Below are 15,350 nucleotides of genomic sequence, written 5' to 3'. Positions count from 1 at the left end.
TTACGCTCACTGAAAAAAACATGTTCCTGTGTAACGTGTTCCAAACACTGTGACAGTGACTATTTTATGAAGCGTGAAGAGGCTGGTGAGACACGTCGACTTCTTTCATCACATCCAGTGCTTTCAGCCAGGAGTCGGCAGCCGAGCCTGAATGCAAACCATCGGATGGCCTAATCAGTTGGTTTCCAGAGTAAAATACTCGATTTTCAGCGTTCAAATTTCAATAAGATGTTAAAAGCTGAGTGTTTGATTTGGTCTTTCTTTGCTTCCACACTTTGCCGACACAGCTGTTGTATTCGTACGATCTGTTCGAATTTTGATACGAGTTCATCGTAAAAAAAAACCAACCAAAATGAGCGACATCACGCTCTCATTGTGTCATCATGACTCGTTAAGTGGAGGCATAAGCTGTGTAAATAGGGTGACATTTCACTGCTGCTTGTTTGCTGCTTTACTACCTTAAAATGTGGTGTCAGTATTTGCTGCAGTTGTACATCAGCCAACTCTCTCCATATGCCCTCCCAAACATTTCTTGTTGAATCCCAGACGAGTGTCGTGATCTGAGCTCTAATTTCCATTTCACGGCATCTTTAAACACCCACTCTGAATTGAAACGCCATCTAGAAAACATTAAAACTCCACTTAAAGTAAATGGCAGCAAAAAACTAATTATGTTACTGTAAAGCAAAGGGCTGATTTCCCTGGTAATTAGTTCCACTTAGCTGCTGTCGTAATAATTATTGTACTAACATGATAAGAAAATCTGGATGGCTAATTCCAAATGCTTTTTGTGGCCGAGTGAGTCCATTTTAGCAAAAATAAAGAAATAAATAACGCCAGAAATGTTGCGTGCCGCAGTAAATATGAGTGAAGCGGTGTCAGATAGATGCTACTGTAAATGTGATGCTAATGTGCCAGCTGTCTGTTTACATAAAGCTGATGGAAGCCACATGTCTTAACAGCGAGGCAATTAAGTTCAGAGCACATCAAATATTTGAAAAGTCCTTCACAGGAGACAGAGAACAGTGGAATATCAAGAAACGCTTTCTAGTGCCTTCCGCTTTATGTATCAGATGGTTAAAAAATAGACGTTTGGCTCGTCGCAATCCTGGAAATGTTCTGATTTAAGAGTACGTGTCAATCAGGGTGTCTGTGACGCTTTCGTCAAAATGTTAAATACAGGACAGTTAAATGGCTGTTTCGTGCCAGTTAGAATGAAATACTGGAGCCATTTTGTCGCCGTTATGAAGATGAAAATGAGACGAGAGCTGGAGCAAAACGACAGATGTTCTCACGTCTTTAAAAAAAACGCAGAATCCAGCTTCTTCAGTCCGGGTGAGTGAGATCAGGCTCACGTGCATGTGAACGGTGGGCGCAGAAAGTGGGCGACCACTGGAACACAGTGGGCGCTACGAGTCAGCGACGACGTAGCGACGACAAAACAAACGGCTCAAAAAGCAGCAGAAGTGTTTAAAACACGGCGCTGCCCAGCGTTCCTGGCCCGAGGCCTGCTGGTGCACAAACGCAGCTCTTCCCACCCTGTTAAAAGCTGCTCACACACGAGCGCAGCTGCAGTTAACCTTTGTCTGAAGAGCAGACAAATAATAATCCACGTGCTGGCTCGGGTTTTCCCACATTTCTCTCCTGCCTCTCTGTCACACTCCCACTCCAGATGATGAGGAGAGGGGTCCCACGATGAAGAGCTACTTAAAAATCCTCTAAATTCAGCAAACGGCAGCTCGGTCGCTCGGCTCGTCGTCTGCGCGCTGCTCCGAGACGCTCGGACAAACGCTTCTAATAAACACGCAGCTGCTTTCAGCCCGAGCGCTGCAGCAGCTCAGAGGAGGGCAGTGTACTTCAATTCCCTCGATGTCCTTGTGCACGGCAGGTAACTTGCACCTGTTTACATCAGCCACTCACAATCAAGCAACAGTAATAAGAAGCACCTCTATTGTCACATTCAACCAAGATTATCTCAGTCCCTGATTCTCAACCCCCGGGTTTAGACCCAATCTTTGAGCATTATTGAGCCAACAGTCCTGCTGGACAAGAACAGAACACATTCTGGGTTTGGTCTTTGTGGTTCCCAATATAACCTGGACTGTATTGGATCCACTTTGAGTTTGATGTCATGCTGCTTATTTATTATCTAATGTAACTGCATTAAACTTTACACAAAGTCCACTAACAAAGCTGGACCCTCAGGAAGTCTCACCAGCACTGGTCCAGGCTCACTTTGCAGGCTAACACATTCTGTGGGACTCGTAGTTAAATATTAGCTTACGATTTAAGTCAAAATCAGAAAACCTTCAAGGAGCCTGGAGCCACACCTGACGTTTGGTTATACCTCGACAAAAACAAAGAAATGGTATTTATCCATCCTCCATTTTTAACTTCCTTCAGTGTCTTTTTGGGAACTTGTGAGAAATATAAATACACAAGATAAAGACGGAGTTCATTTGGGATGCAAAATGCTCTGGTCCAGAAAAAGTCACTTACAGGCTGCTAACATACCTGAATTCCATTAAAACCTTCTGTGAGCCATTGTCTCCCTTTATCCCATTTATAGCTTCTGCTGTGTCTAAACTGGCTCTGAGTCATTGATAACTGACATAAACTGGAGACGTCCTAAGTTTCTGGTGAGAGAGATTTAAGCTGGACTCGACTTTCTGATCATCGTTCATGAAACTCTCCTCAGGAGTGTTTGAATCGAGGCTGCATAAAACCTTTTAAAGTGATATTTGAAAATGCTTAACTCGGTGAGAGGCTTTTCTTGAACCTTTTCAAGCCCCTCCCTGCTCACGTGTTCTTGACCCTCTCAGCTCGGGGAGTGTTTTACTCTCTCCGACAGGACAAACCAGCCAAAAGAGGATTCCTTTTAAGGGATCTATAAAGTATTCCATTACATTTCACGACTACATTAGCTTCAAACCTCAAATTACCCGCCCCTATCTGTGCTACATCATCCACCTTATCTCTCCACCACGCACCATGGTTATTGGAGGAGGACGATGCTGCATCTGTTTTCTAACATGAGCCGACAGAAACACAGCGAAACACCTGACAAACACACACTGCTGCGATATGTCAACAAAATCCAGAGCTGCGCTCCTATTACTTCCCACCACATGTTCCATTGGGATTAATGAACAAAAAAACACAACAGAACAATCATATATCAACGGTGGCCTGCAGGAATAAAGCATCTCCAGTTCTGACTCTTTTTTTATGGTCTTTGAAAGCTGACACCGTCTCCCTAGAAAATGTATCATGGCCCCGGGACAAGCCAAAGTGTTGATAATGCATCGTAAACTGTCAAAAGATAAAGTACCGCACACTGAGCTGCTCCGGCACAGCAGGCAGGGATTGGCTGCCTTGCTCGAGGGCGATCTGATTGAAGCTGATGAGGGACGGGGAAAGCGTTCGACATTCACATCCCCCCGCCCACGATTTGCTCACACGAACGAGGACAGAAACCAGTCGACAAAAGCAGCTTCATCTCATTGAGATGAAACAGCTGCAGAAAAAAAACAATAAACAGGAAACACACAGGAATGTCAGCGGTTCTGCAGGTATTTAAACAAACTAAAACGATGTCCTGATGATGGCGCTACAGGAAAGGCAGAGTTAGTACAATTCACCCTCACTACGTGAAGGTTTGAATGCATTTTCATTACAATTCCTTCAAAAGCTGTTGACATGTTTCACCAGAAGCTCACAACGTCAACCTCATGGTGGCGCCAGTGCAAAACTTAGAGGATCTCCAACATCAGTGAGAGTCATCCTCTGGGGATCATGAATTTTAGCCCGGACTGACCACGGCTGCCACCCATAGAGCTCTGCAGCAAGCATGGCTAATTCAAACCGAGGCTTTGCACGCAGTGGAAGGAAAATAAAGAAAATGAAAAGGCCGTTGACAAAAAATTGAAACATCTCTTGTGGCCATTTTATTCGCACATTTGAGACGGTCCCTAACTTCAGCTGCTGATTTACTGTCAAATCACACCAGCTTCCAGCCAGCTCTACCACCACCACCACCACAATGAACCTCGCCGACTGGTTGAATATCGAACCAAATTCTAAAAAGTCCTGCTGCTTTGGCTGCTAGTTGTTCCTGTTCACACTCGACGGACGCTGAAGAAAAAGGCTGAATCTGATCTGATTATTTCCCCCCCTGAGATACGACACGTTCGTCTGTGCGGGATAATTTAAAGTTGGATTGAACCGCAGTCATTTTCTGACAGCGATAACACACGCACGCGTGTGCCGTCACACAATAACACACACCCCCGCGCGCTCGCGAACACACAATGATACATATTGCAGTTAACAGGCAGCTGAATAGCTTATTGCGGCGGTGACAGATAGGCGTTTTAAATAATGGATCCGCACAGAGACACGAGTGTCACTTCTTGCTGCAGTCAATTATGGCTCTTGGATGAATGATTAAAGGTGGTTTATGGGCTGTGGCGACGTCTTCCTCTGCCTATCACTGAGAGTGAGCCCCGTCAGAACGCTTCCTGCACACCAGGCGCCTGAATGAGCTCAGACAATGGCCTTCAGGGATGTAATGCGAACAAGAGGAAAAAGCGGGCGAAAAAGCATGAAAGCCATATTCATCAGCGGGATGTGAGGGGAAGCTGTTTGTCAAAGAGAAGCTAAAAGTACCGACAAAACCTGAGGGATCCCGCAGAGCTAAAAGACAACGCTAATTATTTCCCTGTGATAATTAATCATAATGATTAGAGTTACAATTTTAGAAACATGATCACTGTGATTTAGTTTAATTTTACAAAAGGCTCGGTAATTTCCTAAAACAGCTGGCCACTGCCATTTTTGTCAGACGTGACTCAAACAGGAGCAAGAAGTGCATTTGTTGGGCACTATTTCCAGTGGTGGATGAATCCATATTTTGTGTTATGGTGACTATTTCCAGACAGCAGGACAAAGGTGAGTCAAAATAAACTAGCATGTGTTCACGGTATTGAAGGAACATGTCACCAAGTGAGACTTGTCCTTTAGGTGCAGGAGCCATTTAATAACAAATGTAAACATACAGATCTGAAACGATCAGCTGATTAATCAGTGTTGATGTCTTACATGATAATTAACCGAATCAGGGGCACAACTAAAAATTACTTTTCTGTGATTAATCTGCTGATCTTGATCGATTAATGATTTGCTCGATTTGGTTTGAGAGGACGTCTTCAAATTGCTTGTTTTTGCCCAAAGTACAAAACCCAAACAAGATTAATGAAACCGAGAAAAGCTCAAATCACAGACGTTTTGGAACGTTTCCATCATAAATCAATGAAAAGATGAAATGAAGATGAAAATTCTTGCTCGTTTCCACGCTCGTCTGCTGCAGGGAAGGTTTCTCTCAGTTTAAAACTCAGTTTAACACCTGGACATGCCTGCAGGATTGATGACATCACAGCTAGCTGTGCCAATCATGGTCCAGAACAAGTGGTCATACACTGAGCGCAGACCGGACAGAGAAGCAGGAGATATCTTGTGTCCAGCTGTTAAACTTCTAAAAAAAAACAATATTTGCATATTCATAGATTGCGGATTTTCAATGAGGGAGGACGACGAGATGTTCACTGAACGTTGTTGAAAAACTGCATCAGACAAATTATTATTCAGAGGATTTTTACCTGCTATAAAACATGCCTGGAGTCTTTCATTTTCCGTCCACTGATTTTACCTGATTCATTTTTTCATATTGGGCAGTTGAAAAAAGAAATACAACCAATTTCATCACTGTGGCCGTCAGGAGACTGTGAGGGCATTTATTTAACCAATTTTAGAGAACAAAAATATACTGATTAACAGCGAACACAACAGGCAGCGACAGCCCTGTGTCATTCGTTTTCCAGCTGAACGATCCCAACCGTGAGCGCTGCATTAGCTGAGCTGTATCTGCAGTGTGAACCGAAGGCGAACCAGTGGAAATGATCGAGTGTCATTTATACGTAATCAGCTGCATGCAGACGGGGAGAGCGTGCCCACCGTCGACCTTACACGATGTGAAAAACATACAGTCCTCATAGAGCAGTGGCTCAACTTTGAACAAAAGAGACTATTGAACCCAAATGGAACAAATTCGTTCCTTGCATATTTTACATTGTGACCTTTGGGAAATGTTTTGCTTTCACAGCCGCTGCTTGCTGTAATAATCAATGTGAAACTGCATGGGGGGGGGGGTCTTTTAAAGCCTGTGGCTTCAGGAGGTTGAAAGCGATGGTATATACTGTATAAGTGATTACAGCTAACCCTTTTAAAATGAGTGAAATCGATCATCTGCGTCATCGTCACAGCTACAATCTGCATGTCTGTGTGCAGGTTACCTCCCCAGCAGGACAAAGACAAAACGCTGCATCTGTTTAACTCTCCACGCTTTGAGAAACTTTGAACATGAGTACATTCACACAAGTAACTGATGACCGGTTTCATACATGAAACGTGGGATTAACTTTTCGTGCGGTGATGGTGGATCTGGTTTGCTCGTCTCTCCTTGAAAGTGAGAGAAGAGAAGCAGGTCTCTGATTTTTCTGTTGCGGTGGACATTCATATTTTACATTTTGGGCTTTGAGCTGCAGGATTTCTCTGGGATAATCATCCCCTGAGGACTAAGGAAGATGGTTATTAAGCATTATATTCAAACTTTTCTGAGAGCTGCTGCTCAGAACGCCTTTCTCAGGACCAGTCCAAAATGAAGACATTCACGCCAGAGACATTTGTCCTCACATGCTGATACAGAAATATCACAATGTCCTCCTGATGTCAGTGTTTTTTATTATTCAAACATGACACCTGAAAAGAAAAACCCTGCAGCTTGAATGTGGGAAAGTTTCTTCTGTCACTGTCTCTGAATGCAGAAATTCAGCCAGAAACACCACATTAGGCAGAAATGGAGCTTGTGGTTGATAATCATCTACGCCGAATACAAAGACAGCACACACACAAGCCAGAGCAGTCATGCCTGAGCATGTCAGCACAACTATCCAGCAACCAGAGCTGAATGTGTGTGTGTGTGTGTGTGTTGAGGCTGTTTATCCATCAGCTGTATTTAATCAGGGCTGCACACACATACACCTGCAATCACACTGGTGCCAAAAATCTGCACCAGCAAGCCCGCATCCTCTGCTCCCATTTCACCAACTCCTGAAGCGCGCACGCACACATGCACACACGCGCGCGCGCGCGCATGGAGACGTATGTAGTATCAGTGCAGGGCAACCACGTCCCACTTTACAGCTAAAAAAAAATGATAAGCAGATGAGCTGGACCGCGCATGAACAGCACACATGAACCTAAAACCCCGCTGTTTGCGCTGAAAAATGAGGCCTGGCATTATTTCCATGCCGAAAATAGACCAACGCAGCACATCAAAATCGCCGTGCGCGGTGCGCACACGCACACACACACACACACACACAGATCCAGACACGGGCTGCTCCGCTGGCACGGAGGTGACTGTGTTTGCACCTCCGTTTGCGACTGTGAAGGAATGCAACACAGTGATACACTGCCGCCGTGCTCGGCGGGGCTTCTCCTCTCTTGCACCACACACACGCATAAATTAACACAAATCCCCGTCGGGCACAATTCAAACACATTCGGGCAAATAAACGCAGGCAACACGGAGCTCCGTTTGCAGCGTGTTTGCTTTAAAGCCTTCAATGCCCTTCTTTATGTTCCCAACATGGCAGCAAGTAGCCAGCGAGACAGCGCAGAGAGGAGGCTCAGAGTTGGGGGAATGTACGTTTCGGGTATCCGGAGGGGACAGCGGGTCGAAGAGGCTCGCTGGGCGCACACCTCGCCTCGCTCCCCGGCAACAACCACCAACAACAGCCGCTGGGAATGAAGAGACTTGGTTGTGTTTAATGGCTACCAAACATCACCGATTTCCTCCCTTTTCACGGAAAAATTGACGTCCTGCTCTCCTTTTCATGCACGATGTGCCCCATCCCTCAAATGCACACATTTATATATCTGATATGTTGTTGTTTGCTGTGTGCTGCAAAATTGACCACAAAATGCACGAGAACATGCTGGCTGATCTTCTCTATGTGCATCCTGGACAGACTTGCAGATATGGTTAACAGCACACAAGAAGGGACTCTAGTTTCTCATGTCAAAAGCGAAATGTGAATGCATCTTTGTCCAGTTTTTGAACCTTCGCGAGCCTGTTTTGCGTATATTTTGGACTACAGATGAAATAATGGGTTTTTGCTGCTGAGTGAGGGGGCATCTCTGCCCCAGCTCACCGCCTCCCTGCTTGCCGTGAAACCCCACAGCCAGTGTGTTGTCTGTGTGAACAGGTTTACTGCATGACGACCAGCACAATTTCCATCACCATTATTTATCGCCACCATAAACGCTCCCCAGCCCAGCACTCACTTCCGAAGCTGCTCCCGCATCGCCGGCCGATCAGAGCGCTCCGCGTCCGGTAGAAATGAACCGATTCCCGGGCAGAATCGAGGCGATATCCCGAGCCCCTCCGCGGTCCGACCAAGCGTCCTTTACCACCGGAGAGAGGCGTCCGTGATTACCGTGTGTACCGTACGTGTGTGTATGTGTGTGTGTGTGTGTGTATCAGTGTGTGTTCCTCTGCAAGCGACAGCGGTGGGTTGCAGAGGCTGACTGGCCAGCGAGACACGAGGGTCAAACGCGCCGGAATACAACAAAGTCCACTTCCGCGTATTGCTTCAAAATAAAAGAATACACTATATACATTTTTTTGACAAATTGTATAAGGTAAAATTACACACTCTCTCTCTCTCACACACACACACACAGACACAAACACACACATATATGTATGTACATATATATATATATATATATATATATATATATATCGATTTTTAAATTCTTTCTCACATACATGCTAATCGTTCCACCTAGCTGGTGTTTGAAAAAACACAACACATAGCTAAATCCCTCTATAATATAATCTTATTCCTAAACAAGGAATAATAAATAATAATTAAGTCACTAACCACCATTTTCACCTCACAATTGAAGGCTATCATAAGATTCTTTGCTAGCCATTTACATGTCCCACAGCTAGCTTCCTACCGAGAGCGTTGCTAGCTTGTTCCTTCACTGCCTCTGTGTGTGTGGCTTTAGCCATTTAGCCTAGCTAATAGATACTTGTTGGGTCCCACCGACAAAACCATTATTCCCACACCAGTTTAGCTTTCTAATAGCATGCTGCATCCTTTTACGGGCAATCTGAAACATAAACAAAACATTTCACAGGAACAATAGACCCTTTTCAGGCATTGTTAATAATTATTGTATTCCTTTTAACTGGAAGCTTTCAACATGTAGCCTCTGTTGCAAATCAATATATCCTCTCTTCCAGTTTTAACATTTCTCTCTGCCATCAAACTGTCAAATTAAAGTCTTGCTAGTGTCTTGCTAGCTTCCTTTCACATAGCATGTAAACTTTACAGTGTTTTCACCTTGCAGTTTAGGTATAAGCAAGATGCTGTGTGAAGTATGACCTGCCATGAATATAACTATATACACATCCTTCATATAGCAGTTAATTAAAATAATTTTTACCAAGTCTGGATATCCACTACCACAAAGTGTGAGTTCCCAGGTTCACTCAGAAGGACAGCTTGATTAATACCAAATTTGTTTATGAATATGCACTAAAAGACAATATCAGGTGTAAATTCACCCTGGCTCTTAGTGGCCAAAGTTTAATGTCTACACCAGATATGTTGAGAAAAAAAAATGAAATAATACTATAGTACCCAAAATAGCTGGCACAATTATTTTGAAATTTAAACTCAGCATGTTTCCGGTCTACTCTTGTCTGCTTCTGGAAACCTTGACGCAGCTCAGCTTGGTGAGGCGGAGCTCAGGCTCCCTTCCCTTTGCCTCCCTTCCCCCCATCCCGCTGTTTCTGAAGGCATAGGAGCCTACACCATCCGAGGAGGTTTTTCACCTCCCTGACAGAGAGGGGGAGAGAGAGGGGGAGAGAGAGAGGGAGAGAGAGTGAGAGCTTTTCAAGACAGATTTCCACAGTCAAGGCCATGGAAAAGAGAGAAAGAAAGAGAGGAAGAGAAAAGGAGACAGGCAGGAAGAGAGGAAGGGACAAAAAGGCAAAGGAGGCGGTGAAGGAGAAAAAGGGTGCTTTTTGCTTTTGCAGGGCACGCAGGAGAGAAGAGAGGAGACAGGAAGAGAGAGAGCAGAGGAAGAGGAGGAGGGGGGTCTCTTTGCTTTGGGAATCAGTGTTCAAGGCTTGAGAAATGTAGGCTATGTTGCACCAGCAAGAGGGAAGTACAGCCTGTAATTCACGAGCAAGTCTCAACTGTTATTTTATCCCACAGCAACAGTATGTCTTTATACCTGAGTGTGTGTGTGTGTGTGTGTGTGTGTGTGTGTGTGTGTGTGTGTGCAGCAGAGAGACAATGAGAGATTGAGATGGAGGAAGAGGACGAAGAGGGATGGATTCAGCACATCAAACAGCTCCTGATTACTGATTTTAAGCTGATGGACATCATTTTGTGGCTGACTATGTTTGTGTAGGAGGTCGTGCGTTAAATCTCCACCCGTGGTGTATATGTATATGTGTGTGTGTGTGTGTGTGTGTGTGTGTGTGTTGGAGGAGGCGAGGAGGGGGGGGGGGGGGTCGAGGTGTATGTTGCAGGTTTGAGGAAATCATGTCCAGAAGCAGACAAGTGATCGTGCACGAGAAGCAGTTGGTCGGCCATATGTTGTCACACTCTGCCCTGAATGTGTACGAGAGTGTGTTTGTATGCGTGAGACACGCTGTGTTAGGTGTGTGTGGGCTGTAGCCTGGGTGGGTGTATTGTATATTTGCACACCGGCTGCTGCAGTGTGACACTATATGGCCAAAAGTATATGGACACCCCTGTGGAAATCATAACTTTTGGTTTGGGGCTTTTTGTCATGGTTGGGTCTTATTACCAGTAAGGCATACACTGACATTTGAAACAACACACGCTCCCACCTTTGAGGGAACAGTTCGGGGGATGGCTCTTGGTTTTCCCCGTTTGGTGTGGATGAATGTGATTGGCCTGACCAGAGCCCTGACCTGAACTCAATCCAGCACCTTTAGGTTGAAGCAGAACTGTGAGCCAATCTCACTTCTGTTCTTGTGATTGTAGTGGAAGAAGTGTTCATTACTACAAGGAGCACTCCAGTGATGGAGTATTGCACATCGGTAAGCCAGAGGACTCACAGGAGACAGATAAAAAACAGAATGGTCAAAATAAAAGCAGCAGAGGCCGAGATCTCCTGACTCTTAGCACGTAGTATGTGCCACATTCCTAAAAACGCTGGACCCTACATTTCCCATAATGCTACATGCTCTCAGTCTAGTAAAAACTCACATCTTTCAAACTCCACACCTCCTTTCTATAACACAGGTTTTTTTGTACCCTCCAAGCCCAAGCTGAGACAACCCTGATGACCTCATTATGACATCACCGGGGTCACTAGTTACTTTCTACGTATAGATTGTGCATGCTGCGTTCAGTGAAGGATGTTTATGTGTGCAGACAGGTGTGTGAGTGTGTGGTCAGCTGGCACTCACAGGGTCTCGGTCATCTGGTCAGGTCCAGCTTTCTCTCTGCATGTGGAGAGGAGAATCTGTCACTTCTCTTTCCCTGCCTCCTCCCTCCTCGCTCCTTCTCTAAGTTCAACGTGTTTGTCTCGCTTGCAGTTAATTCCACGTCAAACGAAGCGCCGTGTCGCGCCAGTTACATGCAGCCTCTCTCATTCAGTCATCAAGTGTTGCGTTAAACACGGCAAACCGCTAGTTGCTGATTACCAAGCTGATGCTGTAGAGGAAGCAGGAAGTGAGCTTGACCAGTCACACTGTGGGGTTATTCTGCCCTCTGTGTTAGGAATGTGAGGCAGTGAGCTAAGACCACCTAATTTTAATTACTGTAGCCAATGGCTAACACATTAGCAAGCTAGGAACATGTTAGCACTAGGCGTTAGCCACAGTAGCACAGTAAATCGTACCATGAATTGAGTTTATCCAAATGGTCCAAAAAGCAAACACAGACATATCTAATTATGTTTCATGTCTAGCTCAGGGAAATTCCTCTGCTGTACCGACTCAACAACAGTTAGACGAGTGTTTGTGCACCCTGCAGCGCCGAGGCAGAAGTTGTAAGACTGTGCTTACTACCGTGCTAACACACCCCTCCTCCGAAACTTCTGTTATCTGCTGATGAGTTGTAAACAGCCTCCCAGCATTCACCAGAGCGCCGCAGTGCAACCAGGGACTCAACTGCTCGGCAAGCATGTTTTCACACATAATGAAGTAAATAATGTCTACGTTTTTTGACCTCCCATGCAGCCTTTTGGCAACAACAGACTACAGAAGACTTACAAAACATCTGGGATAGCTGGCTGTTTGGAGAAATATTGTTATGTAAGTTTTAATATGAGTTTTAGAATATTTTTGAGCCACATAAAGATAATCCAGTTATCGTCAGTAGCAATGTGGGTAACTTTGCATCAAAGCTTACATTGAGTTGCAGAAATACAGTCTATTAAAGGGACAGTTCACTTTAAAATCTAAAAAACACAATTGTCCCCTCTCACCTGTCGTGCAGTTTCTCGATTGTTTTGTGAGTTGCTGAATTCTGGAGATATTGGCTTTAGAGATGTTTGCCTTTTCTCCAATGTAATGCAAACGATACCGCTAGCAACTCACACCTAAACAATCTAGATGGATAAACAGCACAAGAGGAAAACGTTGATTTTGGAGTGTACTGTCCCTTTAAATATGACTTCAGCTCCTTACATTGTGCTGATCATGTTAGGATTCACTGAATTTAACACACCTGTCTCTGAAAGCCAAGGGGGGCCAGGAGGACCAAGGTTCAAACTGTCCAGCTACCAACCAGTGGAAAATCAAGCTAATTCCTTCAGGAGCCAAATGATAACATGCGACTGGCCACCACAGATGTTTTCCTAGCATGCCGTCATTCACTCCCTGTTCTGCATCTCAAAGAAAATCTGTCCCGACCTGACACACCTGGTTTTCTAACATAATCTTCGGCAGAATGTAAGGACGGGTAGGTGGCTGACTGTATGGGTGATGAATGGACTGACAGATGGGTAAAATGTCAGCGAATAAAGGACAGACACGAAGACTAAATGGATTAATGTTAGACACCATTAGATATTAAGAAACACCAGGCAAGCCGAACAGCAGTCAGGTGCCACGCTGCATCAAACCCACTCAAAGCCCTGAAAGTCAGGATGAATCCACCTAAATTAAGACAAGTCTTCTTCAGTGCACCACGCTTTATTCAGTAAAGGTGTTCAGCTCTCAGGATGGTGTCATGTGACTTATAGATCACCAATCAGTACGCAAAACAGCCATCATTTGTTTGTAACATACAATATCTGCATCTAGTGGATGCAGAAATGTGCAAGAGACACACGAATGACCACATACCAAACTGTTCCTTCATCTTCACCACTCAGTGGGTGAAAGTCTTTTTTTTTACCACTTGCAGTACTTTTATGTTCCACTTTTCTTCCTCTGTGATGGATATCAACAGAAGACTGACACGACTTTTCCAGTTGCCTGGTCTCTTTTCCTTACGTACACAGGAAGTGAGGAGTTGAATGAAGAACCAGACTGGATTATATTTGATTGGAAACAAGCAAATTTAGTACAAGCGTGGATGTGTTAGGATGAAGCGCAGACTGTCTTTGGAATTAGTTATCTTTAAACATCAAGAGATTATAGATAATTCAGTGTGTGGTGTTTTTAAAGGGAGGTTGAAAGAGCACAGAATTTGCTGCTTTGTGCTGAAACATTCAGGTGAAGATGAAAGGCTGTTTTTACTAAAGAACATTTTGAAAAGCTGGTGGTAATATTGTATGTTTTGTATTTATGCTTCTATATATTTGTCGTGTAAATTTCTGTCAGCACAGGGAGTAAATGGTGAAATCTGTCCAAGGGATCTTGCAGAATATATAACAGGTTAAAAAATATAGTCATAAAGTTTGTAATCTAAATATCTTAATAACCAATTTTGTCAAGATTTCACAAATAGCTGGACATCTTTTCTGTTCTGTGATCATTTCCACGTTACCTTCATCTGTCACAGCACGGCGAGCACTGACTGTGATTGACCCACATTGAGCCACCTGACACTACCCTGATGAAGGCACGGTAGCTGAACAGGTTTGGTGAATAAAGCGAGGTGTACTGGAGGACACACAGACTCTAACATGTGGACAGCGTGTCAGACCCAGGACAGGTTTAACACCGAGTCCTGGACCACTTTTTTTGAATTGAAGAGTTTGCACGGCGAAATCTTGCCCGCTGGTAGTTTAGTTTATCACGGCAGCTGATTGATGCTGCCTCACTCGACTTCAAAAAAAACATTTCAAGACATATCTGTAATGCAAAGCACTCTCCACTCTGTTAGAAGGTTAGTACACTGGAATTACAGATGTGTGCTCTTTCCATGACATTCAGCTAAATGAACCCATCAGGCCAGAACATGTGTGTGGTCTGCAGTGGAGAGATCTGCTGGGCTGCAGGTCAGAGGTCAGTACTTACTTTATGTAGTAGGGCACGTTGTTTGGGGAGATGCCCTGCTCGAAGGGGCTCTCTACAGATCCTGCTGAGACAGAGAAACAAGGGTCACAACAACTGTTCAAACTGTCTGCAGGCTGTTTAACTTTTCACACACACATTTTACTGCAGGATCAACATCCTGTAGGTCCAACAAAGCACGCAGCATGCATGAAATGTGTATGCAGCAGTTAACCGAAACGTCAGTCTTCTTCAAAGCAATATACACGATAATGAAAAACAGCACAAAATCAAAAAATATTGCTAATTATCTCACTTATTGTGCCCACAAGAGTTGGCACACCAACCATTAAAGCAAGCTGTGCTTTCTGGGAATTGTCAGCACAGTTGGAATGCATCTCTGACCAATCAGATGGCTTGGCTGAAACTACCTGCTGTATAAGCGTTATGGTGCCTCACGGGTAAAATTTGCTGCAGTTAAAAACAGAACGATGCATCGTGGGACAACTGCCAGAACATATGCGGCGTACATCAACACAGCAGTGAGATATGAAAGAAGTGTATATTCGCACCGCTCTCACATTATCATCACTGTCATCTTTATTATAACCCCATCAGCATCAATATCTGTCCTGCTTTATCTATTACAGCTCCACTATCAAGCTGGACGGAACATTTAATTATGAACGAATGTGACATCATGGATGGTGTCTTCATTTTACATACAAGGGACATTTCAACCCATGTTGTTTCTCCTGATATCATATTTTATGTCTGTAGCTCCTGT

At 44.4% G+C, this 15,350-nt stretch overlaps 1 protein-coding gene across 16 annotated transcripts in view; it reads right to left on the bottom strand.

Moving 5' to 3' along the window:
• dmd (dystrophin) overlaps nt 1-15,350 on the bottom strand; it is a 207,526-nt gene that overhangs the window by 32,406 nt on the left and 159,770 nt on the right. For 9 of the 16 annotated variants that reach the window (XM_041966474.1, XM_041966467.1, XM_041966462.1 and 6 more), the window contains 2 exons: nt 14,588-14,651; nt 11,585-11,620 (listed from right to left, as the gene is read on the bottom strand). In XM_041966474.1, the coding sequence (XP_041822408.1) occupies nt 11,585-11,620; nt 14,588-14,651 (100 nt within the window). Of the gene's footprint in view, nt 1-8,406; nt 8,629-11,584; nt 11,621-14,587; nt 14,652-15,350 lie in introns of those variants that run through there. The other 7 variants (XM_041966459.1, XM_041966473.1, XM_041966475.1 and 4 more) reach the window with 4 other exon arrangements.

This window comes from Chelmon rostratus, chromosome 24 (genome assembly GCF_017976325.1).
Source record: "Chelmon rostratus isolate fCheRos1 chromosome 24, fCheRos1.pri, whole genome shotgun sequence".
Lineage (NCBI taxonomy): Eukaryota > Metazoa > Chordata > Actinopteri > Chaetodontiformes > Chaetodontidae > Chelmon > Chelmon rostratus.
Note: the sequence above shows the minus strand (reverse complement) of the source record. Positions and strands in the feature narration are given on the sequence as shown.